This window comes from Cordyceps militaris (assembly GCF_000225605.1).
Source record: "Cordyceps militaris CM01 unplaced genomic scaffold CCM_S00002, whole genome shotgun sequence".
Taxonomy (NCBI): domain Eukaryota; kingdom Fungi; phylum Ascomycota; class Sordariomycetes; order Hypocreales; family Cordycipitaceae; genus Cordyceps; species Cordyceps militaris.
Window position 1 is genome coordinate 3,303,315 of NW_006271970.1, and position 18,715 is coordinate 3,322,029.

Consider the following 18,715-nt stretch of genomic DNA (forward strand, 5'->3'; position numbering starts at 1 on the left):
TATAGCCGTAGTAGTAAAGAAACAACCCTATGTAGTATAGTATCATGGCCAAGTCTTGCAGAGCTACCCGAGGGCATCATCGCCCATTGTCATTGTAGTGGGGGAGACATGGCCCCATCTTAATGACATCCCATCTCGCTAACTAAATTATAACTGGCTTGTTATTAGTTAGTGTTCATCCTCACTCCTCGGACAGTGTCCCTTTTCAAGATAATACAGAGCCAACTCACAGCGGGAAGAAAAAAACCCCCCAAAAATAAATAGCAATGTCGGACCTCAATCTCGAGCAGGTCCGCGACACCATGATCGCCATCGCCCACGAGGCGGGCCGCTTGATGCTCGCCGCCAACCCGGCCGATATTCCCTCAGGCACCAAGCTCAACGCCGTCGACATTGTCACCGAGGCCGACCAAGCCATCGAGAAGATGGTCGCCGGGAAGCTGTCGACCGCGTTTCCCTCGGTGGCGTTTATGGGCGAGGAGACGTACAAGCCGGGCATGAAGCTCGGTCCGGAGCCCACCTTTGTCGTGGACCCCATCGACGGTGAGTTGTTGAGCATTCTTTCCCAGTCGTAACACTCAGACGAAAATGAGTCCGAATATTCACAGTCTGACCCCTTGTCTCTCTCTCTGGAGCAAAAGGCACCACCAACTTTGTTCATGGATTCCCCAACGCCTGCATCTCGCTGGGCCTCGCCATTGACCGCACACCCGCCGTCGGCGTCATCTACAACCCGTGGCAGGACCTACTCTTCACGGCCGTCAAGGGCCAGGGAGCCTTCATGACGCGCGGGAAGGACACGAGCCCGCGGCGCCTCCCGCTCGCCGCGACGCTGCGGCCGCTGACGACGCTCGGCGAGGCGCTCGTCGGCGTGGAATGGGGCTCGGTGCGCGACGGGCCCAACTTTGACGTCAAGGTCGAGACCTTTCGCCGACTGGGCGCCTCCAAGGACACGGGCGGCGCCATGGTGCAGTCGATGCGGTCGCTGGGCTCCGCCGCTCTCAACCTGGCCGCCGTCGCCGCCGGTGAGCTTGACCTCTACTGGGAGGGCGGCTGCTGGGCCTGGGACGTCTGCGCCGGCTGGTGCATCCTCCACGAGGCCGGCGGCCGCATGGTCAGCGGCAACCCGGGCGACTGGACGCCAGAGGTCGACGGCCGCGTGTACCTCGCGGTCCGCGCCGCGCCGAGCGGCCAGACGGAGATTGTCGAGGAGTTTTGGAAGCTCATGGGCGACGGCCGCATGGACTACTCGTCGTGAGAGTGTAGGTGGATGGTCCTCACGCACTTCCTGGATAAGAAGAGGGGTCATTATTCAAAAGATGAGGCATAATGATTTTCCATGAAAATTTCCATGAAATTTCCTAAATACGAGAGCTGCAGTAGCTAACTCGACTATAAACGTGCAATTCGCCGTATGAGACAATAGTCTTTTTTTGTAGGGAAACCCCCACTGCCAATCTATGTTGTATGCTGCAGATGAAAAACAAAACTCCGTCTAATGAGTATATGCTTGTTTTGAAGGAAGACTCAACAGTCGCCACAGTTCCGACGATAATTGCCTCTCTCTCCTCCTGGGTAGAATGCAAACAAAAAGCGTCGCGTTAAGCAGAAAACTTGCTCTGAGCACGCCACTTGGCACCAAAATACCACAACAGCACAGGTGCCGGCCAACCAATGACAATGGCGGCCACGGCCAAGATGGTGCCGCCCTTGCCGTAACCCAGGGCCTTGTACATTTCCGGGGCGAAGAGCGGGAAGCCAAAGCCCGCGAGACTGCGCATGACCGTGGCCGCGCCGACGGCGCTGGCCGCGAAGCGGGTGTATGTGTCGACGAGGTAGCCTTGGACGCACTGGAAACCAATGATGCTGCCGAGGGCGAAGATGAGGGCGCCAATGTTGGGGCCGATCCAGTGGGTGCGGTACTCGGCGGTCCAGCCGTAGATGAAGAGGCCGACGGGGACGAGGATAGCGCCAGGGACCATGAGCGGGACGCGGAACTCGGGGCGGCCGGGCCCGCCGTCGGGCACGTACCGGCGCTTCATGTAGGCGTAAACGCGGTCCTGCAACGGGGCGCAGACCTGTGTGCCGATGAAGAAGCCGAGACCGATGGAGATGTAGTTGAGCCCTTGGATGCCCGGGCGCTCGTGGTACTCCTCGGCGAAGAGGGTCGGGAAGCTGGAGAAGAGGATGTAGATGGTGCCGTAGAGATATGTCATGTAGAGGGCGAGGAGTTGCACGATGAGCTGGGTGCCGAGCAGTCGAAACGGCCGCGTGAACGCGGTTCCGAGTGTCTGCGCCAGCGTGCGGTCCGGGTGGTCAAACTCGGTGCGCAGGTCAGCGTTGCCCGTCTCACGGACGAGGCGGACGCGCTTGCGGTGCAGGATGACGGGCGCGTACGTCTCGCGCACGAAGACGAGGCCGAGGGCCTGGATGACGCCGCAGGCAATGGTGGTGCTCCAAAAGACCCAGCGCCAGGACGTCAGCTGGGCGATCCAGCCGCCGGCGACGGGCCCGATGGCGGGCCCGAGCAGCGGCATGAGCGAGTACACGCTCATGGCCTTGCCGCGCTGCTCGGCGGAGAAGAGGTCGCCGAGGATGCCGCCGCCAATGGCCAGCGGCGCGGAGCCGCCGAGGCCGGCGAGAAAGCGAAAGGCAATCATCTGCCCCTCGGTGCGCGCGAGGGCGCAGCCGAGGTTGAAGCAGAAGAACCAGACGTTGGACGTCTGCAGCACGAGCACGCGCCCGTACAGCTCCGACAGCGGGCCCCAGAAGAGCGGACCGACGGCGTAGGCGGCCACGAAGATGGACATGACGAGCACCTGCTCGGTGCGGCCGGGGATGTGCAGCTCGGCGCCGATGGCGGGCAGCCCGGGCGCCACCATGGAGGAGGAAATGGGGGAGATGAAGGTGAAGAGCGACACTGTCTGTTGGTTAGCTTCTGTGTTGCCACGCGTTGAGTCTGGGCCGCTGTAAGAGGAGCCCAGCGCGATGTACTGGCTGCGGCTGGTCCTTTACACGGAAAGGGAATCAACGCACCGAGAAGGACGTCTAGCCACTTCTTATTCAGAGACCAGTTTTTGGGATTCTCCTTGTCGTCGGGCCCGTCCCACGTCACGAGGTTCGGGTCCCGCTCCTTGCTGCCAGGCCCGCCATTGCTGTCCTCGCCAATCTCGAGGTCGCGCAGGTTGAGCATGCCGTCGCGGACCTCGGAGACGGTGCGGGAGAGGCCCGACGTGCGGGACACGGCCGAGGCGGCGCGCGACAGCGACCGGCCGACCTTTCTGGACGAGGCCGCGTCGCGGTCGCGGTCGTGCTCATCGTCGCTACAGCTCGAGAGTGTGCCAGGACGCTCGTGATGCTCTGGGTCGTAGCTTGCGTCGTGTCTACTCGGCGACGCGAGGTCTGCCGTTTCTGGACGGACGGCCGCCATGGTTGTGGTTTGGCGTGGAGTCGGGGGAGGGGGGTGCGAAAACGTCTTAGACACGAGGTGCTGTGAAGAAAGACCAGGACATGGAAGACATGTGGTCAATGCTAGCGAACGAGACTCATATACAGGACAAGAGTGGATTGGAGAGTGAATTTGTGAATTTCTCTAGAGAGTGTTGCATAATAAGACTGAGATGCAACGTCAAGGACAGAGATCGGGTGGGGAGTTGGACACTTTTGTATACCTACATGACAAAGAGGGCAAAAATAAAAAATCATTTAATAGGCTAATTAATACGCACTACGGCAGAGAGTGGCCGAGCATGGAGTTAAGGGACCGGGAATAGTCCCCGGTCTTGGTCGGCCGACTGAGTGAGCCACCACTCCGCGGACTTGGACGCTGCCGAGCCCTGTGAGTTTGGTCGCACAGCATGGAGAGTAGGTTTTTATTGGTCAAAAGAGGACAACTGAAATATCATGTATTCGGGGCAAAAAGAGCTCAACAACTCTGTGTCGCGGGTGATGGGACATTCGTACAGCTGCCATGCCGGCACAAGCATGGGAATGGAGCACGAGCTCCGCGTCGGCAAGCTTTTTCGCCTATATTTTAAAGCATATTACTAATATCTGGGTATTCAATAGAGGGCTGGGTGTAAGTATAATTATTATTAAAACTCGCAGACGCCGCCAGTCTTGCAGGTACAGTCCGGCTGTCGCCTCAGCATCAAGGCAACTCAAAGAAGCCAACAATGTTGCCGCCACTCGGCCGATACGGCGCCGACTTGAAATATTGTCATTTATTTCTTGCTTTCGGCCCTAAAAAAATGGTCGTCGCCCTACCAGCCCCAGCATGGCTGCCCGATGAGGCTTAGCGGTGTGAGGAAAAAGTCCACGGACTCTCCGTCTCGGTTTCTTGGACCAAAAAAAGAGGGAAAAAGGGAAAATCGACGCCGTCCGGGGCCGATATCCGTCTTCCTTGGTTGGGCGAAATCTAGCCCAGCCCGTCTATGATAACGTCAGCTTTGAGAAGCCGATCCGACCAACGGAGGTTAGTATAGCGGCCGGCACCGCATGGGTCATCATGGGATCGCAAGAACATGTTACGGACCCTGGCCGAGGACTGATAATAACCTTGTCAATTCTTCCCAGTGCCCTTTTCTCTGGGAGAAAAATATCAAATATCGAAACCAACAAATCGGAAACCAGAACAACGCCATTTAGATTGTTTGCCACCCTACATGCTAGTTCTTTCCCACAAGCCCCTCCCTCTTTGTGCCCATTGTGCCCGACGTCTCAGTCATCCTTGATCTTCAAATAGAAATAGAACGTATAATTTGTCTTCTTTACGCCTCCACCTTGGTATCGACCTTCTTGGCAGAGCGCTCCTCACCACCAGTGTCCTCCTCGCGAGAGCGCTTGTTGCCGCGATCCTCGTTATCGCGGCGACCGCCACGGAAGCCACCACCACCACGGCCACGGCCACCGCGGCCGCCCCGGCCACCTCGACCTCCGCGACCGCCACGGAATCCGTTCTTCTGATCGTGTTCGCGGCGCTTCTTCCAGTCGTCCTGGTCACGTGCCCCGCTGCCGTTGCGGCGGCCACCGCCTTCTTGGCCTTCAAAGAACTTCTTGCTCGTGGTGCTGTTGGGTTCTAGTTTGCCGGCGCGGATGAGTTCGCTCTTCTCCTCACAGTACGCCTGCTTGGTCATAATCTTGAGGTCGTGCTCCTTCCACTTGGGCGCCGGCTCCTTGCTCACAAAGTCCTTGGCCGCGTCCTCGCTGGCAAAGGTCACAAAGACGGAGCCCTTGAACAGGCCCTCGGGAGTGCGGCGCAGTTTCAGGCCCTTGAACTCGCCAAACTGCGCAAAGAAGCTCTCCATCTCAAATTGTGTGTTGGGCGTCTCGTCGCCGAAGCCCTTGACGTAGATGGTCGAGGCCTCGGTCTTGGCGCGCGCGTTACCCATGGCCTGATAAGGAACCTTGCGCTTGAGCGTCTCCCGGCCTTCATCGCCTTCTACATCGAGAAAATCGCTGTCGCGCAGGGCGGCGACAACCGCGCTATAGGGTTGGAAGGTGCGCATGCGCTTGAAGGAGTGAATCTTCTCGACCGCGATAGGCTTGTTCTCGGAGCCGCCGCAGTTCTCCCACATGAACTTGTCCTGGGGGAAGTTCCAGTCGCCAAAGTAGAATTCGACCTGCTTGCGAATGGCAACAGGGTCATCTGAGACCTCGCGCTGGCTGGGGTCGAACTTGTTGTACTTTTGGCGGGTGTCGGGGTCAATTCTGGTCGTGGTCTTCAGGATTTTCTTCTCGGTTTGGCCATTGGTGGCAGCAGCCGCCGTTGGGGCGGCTTCGGGAGCGGCTTCGGGAGCGGCTTCAGGAGCGGCTTCAGGAGCGGCTTCAGGAGCAACTTCAGGAGTCACTTCAGGAACAGACTCAGAAGTGGCAGTAGTAGGTTCCTCGACGGCCTCGACGGCTTCGACAGTCTCGACAGCCACGACAGCCTCGGCGGGCTTGATGGCATTGTCTGCCTCGCTCATGTCGACGGTTGAATCGCGAGAGCGCTGTGAGGGTAATCAAGTTGTAATTGACGCTGATAAGAGTCAGCCGCCAGTTGTCTGAGCAAAGATGGTTGTTTCCCTGCGCCTTATCACGTGTGAGTAATAGTTTGCCATTCGCGCTTCCATTCGCGGGGCAGTCAAATTCCTTCCAGCGTCGTCAGGCAGGGCCCTGGCGGGAGGAGGCGCTTTAAAATACCGCACGCTTTCAGAACTAACCTTGAGATTGGTGCGCCGATTTTCAGTTGCGCGAAATATGCTCCAAAGTCCTCAATCCAAGATGAAGATGCTCGTCCGAAGGTCTGCGAGAAGAAAAAAAAGTAGCTGGCGGTTCTACAGATGCAAATTGATATAAATGGGGCCTGCCCCACCCACCCCAACTGCGCTCACTACTCAAACTAATAATTATTATAAAGTACTTTCTTGAATACATCGAGTACCTAGGTAGTAGTGCGAATAGAATTAATTTTACTTCCCTAAATAATATGACCAATAGAAAGTGAAAGATCGACAGCTCACTGTTGCTCATAGGACTGGTTTATTGTTCGCATGCTGGTGGGGGATTCGACATGCTGTTTGCAATATTTCGCGTTCCTTTTGTGTAAAGTTCAAAGGTATATTTTCTTATTTTACAAATATAGATTCAAGTTTCAAGAAGTTATACATGAGGACATTCCGTTTCTGCCCAAGAAGAAAGCTCCACGTCTCACTGAGTTGGTCATTTTCCAATATTTCTATGCCGTCTCAGACTCGCACACCACGATGTTCATACAAAGAGTTACACCCTCCCTCTCCGCCATGCAGTTCGATATCGCTTCTTATGATTTTTTGCGTGTCCCGTTTCGTTTAGATGATTTCGCCAATGTCAATGTGCGGCGCCTTCCAGGGTTTGGCGTCGGGTAGGGTCATGTCGCTCGGTACGCGGACCTTGTTACCAGGGCTGTACATGTACCACGCCTTGAGGGCATTCATTGATGCCACGCGGCGGGCCACGTCGAGACTGGCGCCGGCACCCTCGCCGAGCTTCTCCTGGCCGCTGTAGATTCCCACGATGAAGACGGGCGTGCGCGAGCGGCGGCCCGTCTCGCTCTCCAGTCGAGCGCGCGGAGGCTCAAAGCCCTCGCGGGCGCACAGCATGGCCAATTCGCGCGTTGGCAGCTGGAACTGGAACATGCGGCTGAGATCAATGTCGCGCGACAAAATGTGTGATTTAACAAACAGCTTGGCTGTGTCGGCGCCAGAGTGCGCATAGATGGCACCGACAACGGCTTCGACAAACGACGTGTACGCGGCGGCCTGCATCTTGGCCAGGCCGGGCTCACTCTCGCCGGCCGCTTGGTAGGTGTCGCCAAAGGCGTCATCGAGGACAACACGACTGCTCATACCGCGACGGTAGTACTGGCCGCGCTCCGCCTCAGCACGGACATAGGCCCAGCGCGAGTTCGGCGCCACGATGGGATCGGCCTTCCACTGCAGCAGGCCCGGGTCAACTTCCTCGCCGGGGGCGGCGGCGGCGTCAACACCCCAGCGGCGCGCGACCTGTTCGAGGGATTCGCGACCGGCAAAGGCCCGCAGGGCCTCGTAGAGGATGCTGATAGGCAGGCGCGGCCACTTGCAGACGAGGTATTCGAGGACGTGGTAGTTGACAATGGACCGGCCGAGCTCCGCGAGGCTCCCATTGTTAAAGTTTTGATTTCCATCCGCCGAGGGCGTGACCAGGGCACGGGCTATCGTTTGCAGGGGAATCGACGTGGGCAGCGCCAGACGGGCGTGCAGCGCAGCGAGCTTGGCCGACTCGAGAGCTCGGCCAGGGGGCGGCGAGGGGAGTGGGTTGTGGCGGGAAAAGGCGCCGTCGAGGGGGATGTCGTCTGTGAGGGAGGATGCGTCGGTCGCTGCTGTTGTCGATTGGCAGCGCTTGGATATCGAGAATGCTTGCCGTCTAGGCACGGCGGCCACTCCTTGCCGGGCAGCGAGGCACATGTTGCCGCTCCATTGTGACACCCGTAACCTCTTCATCTGCTTGAGCTCAGAACAAAATGACACAGCAAGAATTTTTTCTCTTGTGAGAGGGTGACACCACAGAAAACAAAAAGTTTATGTGATATTGGTTGCTGGCTGCTTGGACCGAATTGAAAGGAAAAAGAATGGTATGTCGTGTCTTGATTGTTATACAAGGGTCGCGGCAAAAAGTTCTGCTGGAGTCGTGTGAGCTTGGGATTTGGGGCAGCCTGGCTATGCAGGTGCTAATAATTTGCGCCTATGGATGGTCGGCGCCGGATTAATTTGGTCCCGTCGCTGCGACCTGCGGAATGAGCACGGCTCACCCTGCTACCAAGAGCAAGCCCATCGAAACGACGCAAATCGCAATAAATCAGACACAACGCACCGTTTACTGACAATTGATTTAAAATGGTAAGTTAGAAGGTCATCAATGGCATCGTGTAGGCGATTATCTCTAACAACGGTATAGGGCGGCGGTGGAAAGATTCCGTAAGTTTGTCGCGATTGACCCCGATTGCCAACCTCTTTTACCCCCGATCGATCGCAGTCGACCCACGGACAAGAAAAGCGAGGTCGAAAGTCGGGCATGGGGCTAATCACCACGAAAACTACAGCTACCCCAAACACGTCTGGTCGCCGGCCGGTGGTTGGTACGCGCAGCCGGCCAACTGGAGGGGCAACACCCTGATTGCCGGCGCCGTCATCTTCGGCATTGTCGCCGTCACCTGGAAATTTGGCGCCGACCGCGAGAAGTGGGCGCACAAGCCGCAGCCTGGCGAGTGGTATCCTAGCAGACGGTACGTGAGCAGCTCGAGACGGATAAGGAGACCAGTATTGGGTGTGAAGAGCCGCGTCGGCAGAGAAATTCCTTGCTAACTTTGTCTTGATAACAGATGGTCGAAGCAATTGATCCAGTGGGACAAAGAGGAAAGCCAGTCGGAGCAGAACAAGACGCAATAGTTGCACACACAATACTGTAAGATGGTGAAGAGAGCGGGAGCGGGTTGACTTGTACATACATACAGACGGTAGATGAATCATACCACAGTTTCATTTGCCAAATCAATGCCGCAGATCGGTCAAAGCATGAGCTGCGGTCCAAGATGCGGCGCGATGTTACTACGTATGAGACTGACTATAGGTTGATTGAGCGGCTGTAAACAGGGCTACTCTGCTGATTAGAGCTTCTATTCTCAGGATGGGCCTTCGTTGCAACTAGCATATATCTCGGTGAACTGCTCGTATGGCTGGATGTGTTCGCTTGATGCGGGACTTTTCGCCTCATTGCCCGTCTCTTCTTATACCCCGGTCGCCGAGTACGTAGGTAGAAATGGTCGCGATGTCAAGTGATTCGCCTAGGTCTAGAAAATTAAAGGGTTCGCTCAGAAAAACCCTCTTGCTTCCTATTGGAAATGGTTTAATCTGAATCATGAGTCATATAAATCTGTCCTGATTGTGTCAAATTTATGTTGCCTGGCTGCCTGTCGCACAACGGTCCCAGAGGCTTCTACTGATGACAGGTGCCTACGTCTCGAGTTGCACCCTCTTCTTTTTGTGTGTGCCTTGTATGCTAACTGTCTGTCTGGATTTGGGTGACTACTACACTTGACACCGCTATAGCCTGATTTCCCCCGGCTTCATTGGCACATGCCATATATACTTGTGTAGCAGACGAAGATCAAGCTTACTTCTATCGTGAAGATCACATCCCATCCAAAAAAAAAGCTCGGTCCTCCCGAAGGGCATCAACTTCGCCATCCTCGGACGGCTCAAGTTCTTTTTACATGCAAATTTCTTTGTTGTCACAGTAAGGTTCGTGATTAAAGAAAAATAAGTCTTTTAACATTGATACCTGCGTCTTGTGCCACCATATCAGGAACGGCGGAGGCTTGTCCGGGTTCCAGCCGTGCTCAAACTCCTGTCGGTCATTTGACATGATCCTTCGAGCAGAGATTGCCCTCTGGATCTCTTTGCGCTTGATCTCTCGTTTGCGAGTTGGGTGTCCTTGTCTAGCTGAGTGGCCTAGAGTCGAGCGAACATTGGCTGGTGATAGATGCCCCGCACGACGAAGAGACATTCCACTACACTTATGTAAAGCCGTACGAGCCGTGAATAACGGTCCATATCTCCATGGTAGGCAGCCATGTGTATGAGAAGCGTCTTATTGACAGTCGGCAAGTTTTGTTAGAATGTGTAAACTGTGTCACAGGCCGTGTCACAAAACACCCCCCGCGCGCGTAGGTAGAAGGTTTCTAGGTAGGTACCTAGGTAGGGCAGCCGCTCGACCCAATTATTCATATGCACCTGAACTCCTCCAACTACCTACTGATTTATGTGTCTGTCCTTTCACCTATTGCCCTCCTCTCTTTCCCACGCCTTCTTGACCCTCACTTTTGCTTCTCTCCCACAAGACCCCTTTCTTCCGCGTTTTTAGCATTTGCTTTGCCACCGCCGCCGCCGCTGCCACTCACCGCCTTTCGACTTGGGCTTGAATCACGCAAGCGCAGGGTACCGATCTGTACATCACCAGCGCCATCACAAGCAGAATACCAGCAGCGGTGCTGAACCGCTCGCCGCCCATCCGATCGCGCAGATTATTTCTACCCGGTCATTAATCTTCTAAATTTTTATCCGTCTTGCAGCACTTTCCAAAGAATTCGAAACACGAAGCCAAGCCGCTACATCTACAGCGCCGGTTTCGGTCCCCGCCCTGATAACCCGCCATATCTCCTCTTTTGCCACCGCATCCTTTCAGTCTGGCTTCACGCGCATTCCGCCTCGCTGGTCTTGCTGTCGGCCTCGGCTTGAGCGCCTTCGGTGCGTACCAACGTAGGCAAGGCCAGATGGCTTCCGCGGGATACCATGATGGGCGTCTGGATGCGGCGGAGCGCGAGGTTGTATACTGCCATTCGTGCGCTTACGAATGGCATCGGGATGAGTATGGGCTAGAGTGTCCTTCTTGTGGGAGCGACATTACAGAACTCGTGAGTGCCAGCCTCTATCTATTTGGCTCCTTCCTTCCATGTACACAAGAGCACTTGTTTGCTAACGTCGCGTGCCCTTTCTTGTAGGTCAGTTTGGAAAACGACCCGCGACCGGCCCTTGAAGATGACTCCAACGATTCCGATGCCGACTCCGTACATGCATCAGAGACGTACAGACGTGTACATGACGATGAAGGCGATTCCGACCCAGAAGTGGCCGACATAGACGACCATGTGGACCCAAACGGGTTTGGCCACGATCAGTCGACGCAAGTAGGAGAGGATGCGGAGCACCATGATGCACACCCCAGGCAGTCAGCAGAGAGGTTTCTCAGTATTGTGTCGAATATCGGCATGCCTCTCAGGGAAGTAGAGGGAGATGGAGCCTTAATGGACCGCCTGCGCGAGGCGTCCCGAAACGGCGGAGGACGTGTTGCGTGGGCCAACGACACTTCGCAGGGCTCCGTGACGTTCTACACATCCAATGCAACTTTCGCGTCGGGAGGAAATGCACCATTAGGCTTCGAGCCCTTTTCGTCGTGAGTTTGTTCCATTCCCAAGATACACTGTACTGTCAAGTCGGCGCTAACTATATGAAAGACTGTTTTCCAGCGCATTCCGTGATTTTGGTGTTCAACTCACAGGGGAAGCTCTCCAAGCGGCAGCTGCGCAAGGTAACGGCGAAGGTTCGGGCCTGGGGGGAAACCTCGCACATATTCTGAGTTTGCTCAACAATGGCGTGCACGGAGATGCTGTGTACTCGCAGGAGGCGTTCGACGGAATCGTTTCCGTCCTGATGGATGCAAATCAGCAATCGAGTGCAGCACCACCGGCTTCGGAGCAAGGATTGGCCAATTTGCCGCGCAAGATCATCGATGAGGATTTGAAAAGCGAGGATGGTAATACGGAGTGCTCAATTTGCCTTGACGGCATGAAGGTTGCTGAGGTCACGGTATCCTTACCTTGCAACCACTCGTTCCATGAGGGATGTGCCGTTGCGTGGTTGAAGGAGCATAACACCTGTCCCGTGTGTCGTGCGCCGATGGAGGAAAGTGCACGCAGCAGAAGTGCAGAAGAGCTCTCGCAACAGCAGTCACAGAATCAAAATGAGAGCCAGAATCAGCGTCGAGGTGGGCAACGTCATGTCCCGACGCCAACGGATGCTACAGGTGATGAAGGTGAGGTGCAGACAGGAGCAGCCGGATCCGCGCAATCAGCGTCATCAACATCTCAGCCGGCACTGGACAACGGATTGAATTCTATGCCCGGGGTTTCGGTATCATCACGGCCACCAAACCAGAGCCAGACACGCCTCAACGAAGCTATGCGCCTTCTCTCTTCGCAACGCGGTGAGCGAGATAGATCTCGCGGCCCCTCGGCTGGATTCAGCTACGATACCTCACGGCTGCAAAGACGTAGCTCAATGTCGCCAACCGGCCCTAGGGTGGCCGTTGGTGAGGGGGCTAGGAGTATGAGGGAGCGCAGTCCGTCGCAGAGCGGCCGGCAGACGCGCTCCAACCGGACGGGCTCTGGCGAAGAAGCCAATACCGGCGCCGGCGCGGCGATGGGCTGGCTTCGAGGGCGGTTTGTAGGCGGGAACGGCCAACAATGAGACGAATTGTGAAATTGGGGAGAACAATCACTTGAAGAAGGACCTGGAAGTCTCAGCCTCGGCTGACGCCTCGCTGTGTAGTTTCTAGATCGGGGTTTGGGAGCAGATTTTGTTTTTAGGAGAGGGTATCTTCAAAACCAGGTTTTATTTTATTCGCTTCGTCATGACTAGGGTTTTGTCCGCTTATTTTCCTTGCCATCTGTTGAGAGGGCAAATGAGGCTTCGCAGAGGATATTTTGGGCGTGTTAGTGATGACGGTTCTCGGATGGGAAGACGGGGACGACATGGCGGCAGAGAGCTTATTGAGCTTTAATTTTGCATTGTAATAGATACCAGCACGATAATTTGCCTCTTTTTCATATGAGTACAAGCAGACATTGACAAGTCTGATGTAAATATGTTATTCGCACCGTCTGTAGTTGTTAGGTAGTAAGCAGTACTCTGAGGCGGAAATCACGAGTCGATGGACCAAGAAGTTGCATTAAATTGTGTGACTACAAGGGTGAAATGTTGAGATTAGAGTTTCACGGGGGATTCTAGAGACGCAACGTAAGCCCGTTAATGTAGGGTACATCTAGTTAGTGTGTATTTGGATAGAAATGATACAATTACTTTATTGGGGAGAAAGGCTGGCAAGCTGGGAAGTAATGCCTTTGATGAAATTCGAAAACAGCTCATCAAATATGCCGGTAGTCTGAGAGTACAATGCGAAGCGGTGCGTGGTAGAGAGTAATTATTTAGCTATGAAACAAAACAAGAACAAAGGCAAGTCGCTGAATTATTTAAGCCCTGAGATAAGGGACGGGAATTAGTGCATGAGCTGGGGACGCTAAAACGACAGAAGATGGGATGAGATGATTTGTTGATTGTCGGGGGCGCCCTGTTAGAGGTGGTGCTGTAAAGAGCAAACAGCAAACTTGATAAAAGGCATCTTGAAGCGGCGTAATTGGCAATAAGGTACCTACCGCCGGGCGCTTGTTGCTTGCCCGCAGGTGCTAAAATGTGTTGAATGAAAAAATTACAGTTACCTAGAGGCCGAAAGCAATAAACCTCTAAATACAGTGCTTTTCGCGCCGTGCCCGCGGCCCGAGGAGCCCCAAAAGTCCGGCTCAAGTGCCGAAACGCCTATCCAGGCACAGCGCTGCCAAGTTGTCATCTCTATCTGCTCTGCGCCGCTCCGCCAAGCGTGTTTGGAAAAAGCAAGGCGACGATTACGTATGTAGGTATGTAGTTGGTGCTTCACAGCCCACTATATGGCCAGCCTTGGATGAGCATCTTCTACGACTTGCGACGCTTCACGAAACCCAACTCCGGCTCCGTGGCTGCCAGGAGTAACTATCCTCTTGCCTTGCTCTCCACGTTGGCATGCGTCGTCGGCTTGGCTCCAGCCAGCTACCAACCAACCACGATTCAGATGAAAGCTACCGGCATGACTGGAATGGAGTACATAGCCCTGCAAGATACAGTGCTCGGCCCATGCTCGACTACGCCGCACTTGTACACGACTAATAACTTACTAGTTACCGCGGTTGAAGGCAGGGTGTCAGGCCGAGGACGCAAAACGCCGTTGACGCCCCTCACCAATCAGTCGACGGATTTTACCAACATTTCTGGGCGGAGCCGCTTGCATCGGACTATTTTGGGGGTCATTGATGGATGATGGCTGATACATAGCATTCTCCATTCTCGGGGCCACCGGCCGACTCGGTGGGGCTTCTGATGATGCGCCACAGTGCCGATGAAATGCGCCACCTTGGCCGACCAACAAATTGTTGGGCCTGACGAAAAGTCCTTTCATTTAATTGACTACAGTAGATACTAGGCATACTAGGCTGCTACATTTTGGCCTCTGGGTACATTGCTGGGTGCGGCATTTTGCCGGCGATGCCCAGAAGCCGCCCCGTCTGTCCGTCTCACCATGTCAGTACGGACGGACTTGTCGCTCACTGCCGCATACCGAAAATTCTGACCTTCGTCACACATACCATATTGGGTGCTGTTTGCCCTTCTAATCCCGCTAGCTCATCTAAACCGGAGTCTTGATCCTTAATAATTTAGTTTAGGTAGCAAGGTAGCTTCCCTCGTTCAGTTTCTTGGCCCGCTCCCTCGTCATGCATGGCTGAGTTTGGTTTTCTTTACAACGGAGGGCTCCTAGTCTGTCTGGCGTAACTAACAAGGCTCCCACATATAAGCTCGAGGGGCCCCTTTATCAACATCTATTCATCACTTCATCTTCTTGAGATTTATTTCTTGATCAATCGACAGGGTCATCTCTACTTCATCTTGATTCCATCTTCGTGCTGTTCGTCCAAAGAGTAATAGTAGCCAGCACTCCCCAGGCTCTAGACTGGCCAACATCATCCATCGTCTGGTACGTGCCCCTCCTGCTACGGCCGCTTCCAACAAACGCCCAGCAAACGCTCGACAATCTTTCCTCCGGCAACATGCACACAAAACTCTTCCAGCTCCATCGCCATCATGATGACCACCATGGTCCAATTTTCTCAGATATATCACCCTTGTCAACCTAACACCCCGCTAACATGCTCTGCTCAACACTTAGAAGCCCGCAACACCACCTCTCCTGCAGCCGAATAACTTCACAATGGCCGAGTCCTTACCCATTCCCGAGCCCCCGGGTCTCCCATTCATTGGAAACATCGGCGAGATGCGCACCAGCCCCATCAACGACCTGAAGCGTCTCGCAGACACATATGGTAAGTGCTGTCGCTCATCACTGTCTTGCATCGTCGTCCCATTGACAGCAAACGTGTCATAGGCGAAATCTACCGCATGCGCCTGGGAGCCGGTCCCTTTTGCGTCATTAGCACACGGGAGCTTGTAAATGACGCCTGCGACGAGCGCCGTTTCAAGAAGACTGTTGCTGGTACTCTTGGCAAAGTTCGCGCCGCCGTCCATGACGGTCTCTTTACCGCCGACTCTGAGACGGAGCCCAACTGGGGCAAAGCCCATCGCATTCTCATCCCTGCCTTCGGTCCCCTCTCTATCCGCAACATGTTTGATGAGATGCACGACATTGCCTCGCAAATGGCCATGAAATTTGCCCGCCATTCCGGTGACCGCATCAACGCCTCCGACGACTTCACCCGACTCGCCCTCGACACCATCTCCCTTTGCGCCATGGACTATCGCTTCAACTCGTACTACCACGAGGAGCTTCACCCCTTCATCCGTGCCATGGGAGATTTCCTCAAAGCCAGCGGCGCCCGTGGCCGGCGCCCAGCCTTTGCGCCTCAGTTCCTCTACCGTGCGGTGGACGAAAAGTACGAGCGAGATATCAAGACCATGCGCGACGTCGCCGACGAGGTTGTTGCCAAACGCAAGCAGAACCCCACCAACCGCAAGGACCTACTCAGCGCCATGCTTGACGGCAAGGATCCTCAAGACGGCCAGAAACTTACTGATGCCAGCATTACCGACCAACTAATTACCTTCCTCATTGCTGGTCATGAGACCACTTCGGGAATGCTCTCCTTCGCCTTCTATCAGCTTCTCAAAAATCCTACTGAATATCGCAAGGTGCAAGAAGAAGTCGACGCAGTTGTGGGAAGAGACCGCATCACTATTGATCACATTTCTAAGCTTACCTACATCCAAGCTGTGCGTTTTGAGTTCCTTGTCACAACTTTCATCTATCCTTCTCATCACTAATATATCGTCCAGGTCCTCCGTGAGGTGCTGCGTCTCAATGCTCCTATTCCGGCCATTGGTGTCGAAGCAAAGGAGGACACTCTACTCGGTGGCAAATACTTAATTCCCAAGGGAAATCGCCTTACTCTGCTCATCGCCAAATCTCATCTCGACCCCAGTGTCTACGGTGATGATGCTGATCAATTCAAGCCTGAGCGCATGCTTGACGATAACTTTTCTCGTCTTAACAAGGATTTCCCTAACGCCTGGAAGCCCTTTGGGAATGGAAAACGCGCCTGTATTGGCAGACCCTTTGCTTGGCAAGAGGCGGTTCTCGCCATGGCCATGTTGTTCCAGAATTTCAACTTTACCCTGGACGATCCCAATTACACCTTGGAGATCCAAGAAACCCTCACACTCAAACCACACAACTTCTTCATGAAGGCGACGCTTCGTCATGGCATGAATGCTACTGAGCTCGAGGACCAACTTAAGAGTGGCGCGCCTCACTCCAAGTCAGCCAAGGCAGCTGAATCGTCAGCTGGTGCCTCCGCTGTGGATGGCAAGCCAATCTCGGTCTTCTATGGCTCCAACAGCGGTACATGTGAGGCCATGGCGCAGAGAGTCGCTGCTGACGCTGGTGCACATGGTTTCAGAGTCGCCGAAATTGGCCCGTTGGACGACGTCAAGGAGAAACTTCCTACTGATCGCCCTGTGGTCATCGTTACTGCCTCGTACGAAGGTGAAGCTCCGTCCAATGCCGCCCACTTCGTCGACTGGCTCCGAAGCCTGAAAGGCGACGAGCTGAAGAATGTATCGTACGCTGTCTATGGCTGTGGCCACCACGACTGGGCTCAAACATTCCACAGAATTCCCAAGCTTGTCGACGCTACCATGGCGGAGCGCGGTGCCGACCGTATTCTTCCCATGACGGGTACCGACGCCGCCGATCGTGATATGTTTAGCGATTTTGAAACCTGGGAGGACGAGAATCTCTGGCCGGCCTTGACTAAGAAGTATGGCGCCAAAGAGACTGAGAATGCCCAAGGCGCTTCTGGCCTTGTCGTCGAAATTACGCACCCTCGCAAGACAACCCTTCGTCAAGACGTTGAAGAGGCTGCTGTTATTGAGGCCAGAGTGCTTACTAAGGGGAGCCAAGCTGTCAAGAAGCATATTGAAATCAGGCTCCCAACCGGCATGTCCTACAAGGCCGGTGATTACTTGGCCGTGCTGCCATTCAACCCTGCGGCTACTATTGGTCGTGTCTTCCGTCGCTTCTCGCTAAGCTGGGATGCCACTCTCACCATTACCTCCAACGGGCCAACCACATTGCCGACTGGCGTTCCGATTTCCGCTACCAACGTTCTGGGCGCCTATGTTGAGCTCAGCCAGCCTGCGACCAAGAGAAACCTCCAGGCTATGATTGATTCGACTGAGGACAAAAATACATTGACCGAGCTCAACGGCCTTGTTAGAGACAAATTCTCCCAGGAAGTTACTGCAAAACGACTCTCTGTTCTTGACCTGTTGGAGAGGTTTCCTGCTGTTAATATGCTATTCGAGACTTTCCTTGCCATGCTTCCTCCTATGCGCGTTCGCCAGTATTCCATCTCGTCATCCCCTCTTGTCGACCCTACCAGAGTCACACTGACGTATTCTCTCCTCGACGTGGCAGCTCATTCTGGCCAGGGTCGGCACGTCGGTGTCGCCAGCCACTACCTGTCATCCCTCCGAGAGGGCGACAAGATCCACGTCGCCGTCCGTCCCTCGGCGGCATTCCACCTTCCTGCAGATGCGGAAAATACCCCCATCATCTGCATGGGTGCCGGCACTGGCCTCGCCCCATTCCGCGGCTTCGCCGAGGAGCGCGCGGCCATGATTACCGCCGGTCGCAAGCTTGCCCCCGCCGTGCTATTTTTTGGCTGCCGCTCACCCGACGACGACGACTTGTACGCCGAACAGTTTGCCACATGGCAAAAGATTGGCGCTATTGACGTGCGCCGCGCCTACTCGCGCGCCACGAACAAGTCGGACGGCTGCAAGTACGTCCAGGACCGCATCGCCAAGGACCGCGAGGAAATCTTCGATCTCTGGGATCAGGGTGCCCGTCTGTACCTCTGCGGAGGCCGAGCGGTAGGGAAGGGCGTTGAGGATGTCTGCCTCGATATGGTCAAGGAGAGCGGGCAGCGGAGGAAGTCTCAGGCTATCACGGATGAGGCGGCGCGTGCTTGGCTCGAGAAGATGCGAAATGAGCGCTTCATGGTTGATGTTTTTGACTAGATTGGAAACTGGCTTTTTGCCCAGAAGGTCACTGGACAAATCTTTTGCAATGCGACGAAGAAGTTATGATTATCAAAACGTTGAGCCGACAAATAGATGGTATATTTACAATGAACTATACTAATTACATTGATTGCAGTAGACTATCAGGGGATTTCTACCTCAGCGATCAAGCTTGAGATTGGATATCCAGCGCAACTTTC

At 54.8% G+C, this 18,715-nt stretch overlaps 7 protein-coding genes across 7 annotated transcripts; 4 read left to right on the forward strand and 3 right to left on the reverse strand.

The window, feature by feature from the left end:
• Positions 1-266: 266 nt before the first annotated feature.
• On the forward strand, positions 267-1,258 carry CCM_02973 (myo-inositol-1-monophosphatase; the record flags this gene model as incomplete). The annotated part of the gene is made up of 2 exons (XM_006668125.1): positions 267-543; positions 636-1,258. 2 exons carry the CDS (start codon positions 267-269, stop codon positions 1,256-1,258), a joined length of 900 nt encoding a protein of 299 aa, XP_006668188.1.
• A 343-nt stretch (positions 1,259-1,601) lies between these two features.
• On the reverse strand, positions 1,602-3,430 carry CCM_02974 (MFS multidrug transporter; the record flags this gene model as incomplete). Its single annotated transcript, XM_006668126.1, has 2 exons — positions 1,602-2,920; positions 3,016-3,430. 2 exons carry the CDS (start codon positions 3,428-3,430, stop codon positions 1,602-1,604), a joined length of 1,734 nt encoding a protein of 577 aa, XP_006668189.1.
• A 1,339-nt stretch (positions 3,431-4,769) lies between these two features.
• On the reverse strand, positions 4,770-5,966 carry CCM_02975 (RNA-binding La domain protein; the record flags this gene model as incomplete). The annotated part of the gene is made up of 1 exon (XM_006668127.1): positions 4,770-5,966. The coding sequence occupies one exon, from the start codon at positions 5,964-5,966 to the stop codon at positions 4,770-4,772; it is 1,197 nt and encodes a 398-aa protein (XP_006668190.1).
• An 864-nt stretch (positions 5,967-6,830) lies between these two features.
• On the reverse strand, positions 6,831-7,964 carry CCM_02976 (60S ribosomal protein L3; the record flags this gene model as incomplete). Its single annotated transcript, XM_006668128.1, has 1 exon — positions 6,831-7,964. One exon carries the CDS (start codon positions 7,962-7,964, stop codon positions 6,831-6,833), a length of 1,134 nt encoding a protein of 377 aa, XP_006668191.1.
• A 429-nt stretch (positions 7,965-8,393) lies between these two features.
• Positions 8,394-8,945, forward strand: CCM_02977 (uncharacterized protein; the record flags this gene model as incomplete). The annotated part of the gene is made up of 4 exons (XM_006668129.1): positions 8,394-8,396; positions 8,455-8,474; positions 8,600-8,782; positions 8,879-8,945. 4 exons carry the CDS (start codon positions 8,394-8,396, stop codon positions 8,943-8,945), a joined length of 273 nt encoding a protein of 90 aa, XP_006668192.1.
• A 1,170-nt stretch (positions 8,946-10,115) lies between these two features.
• Positions 10,116-12,581, forward strand: CCM_02978 (RING finger domain protein, putative; the record flags this gene model as incomplete). Its single annotated transcript, XM_006668130.1, has 4 exons — positions 10,116-10,168; positions 10,741-10,969; positions 11,057-11,508; positions 11,582-12,581. 4 exons carry the CDS (start codon positions 10,116-10,118, stop codon positions 12,579-12,581), a joined length of 1,734 nt encoding a protein of 577 aa, XP_006668193.1.
• A 2,605-nt stretch (positions 12,582-15,186) lies between these two features.
• Positions 15,187-18,512, forward strand: CCM_02979 (Bifunctional P-450:NADPH-P450 reductase; the record flags this gene model as incomplete). Its single annotated transcript, XM_006668131.1, has 3 exons — positions 15,187-15,298; positions 15,361-16,202; positions 16,266-18,512. The coding sequence occupies 3 exons, from the start codon at positions 15,187-15,189 to the stop codon at positions 18,510-18,512; spliced, it is 3,201 nt and encodes a 1,066-aa protein (XP_006668194.1).
• Positions 18,513-18,715: the final 203 nt, after the last annotated feature.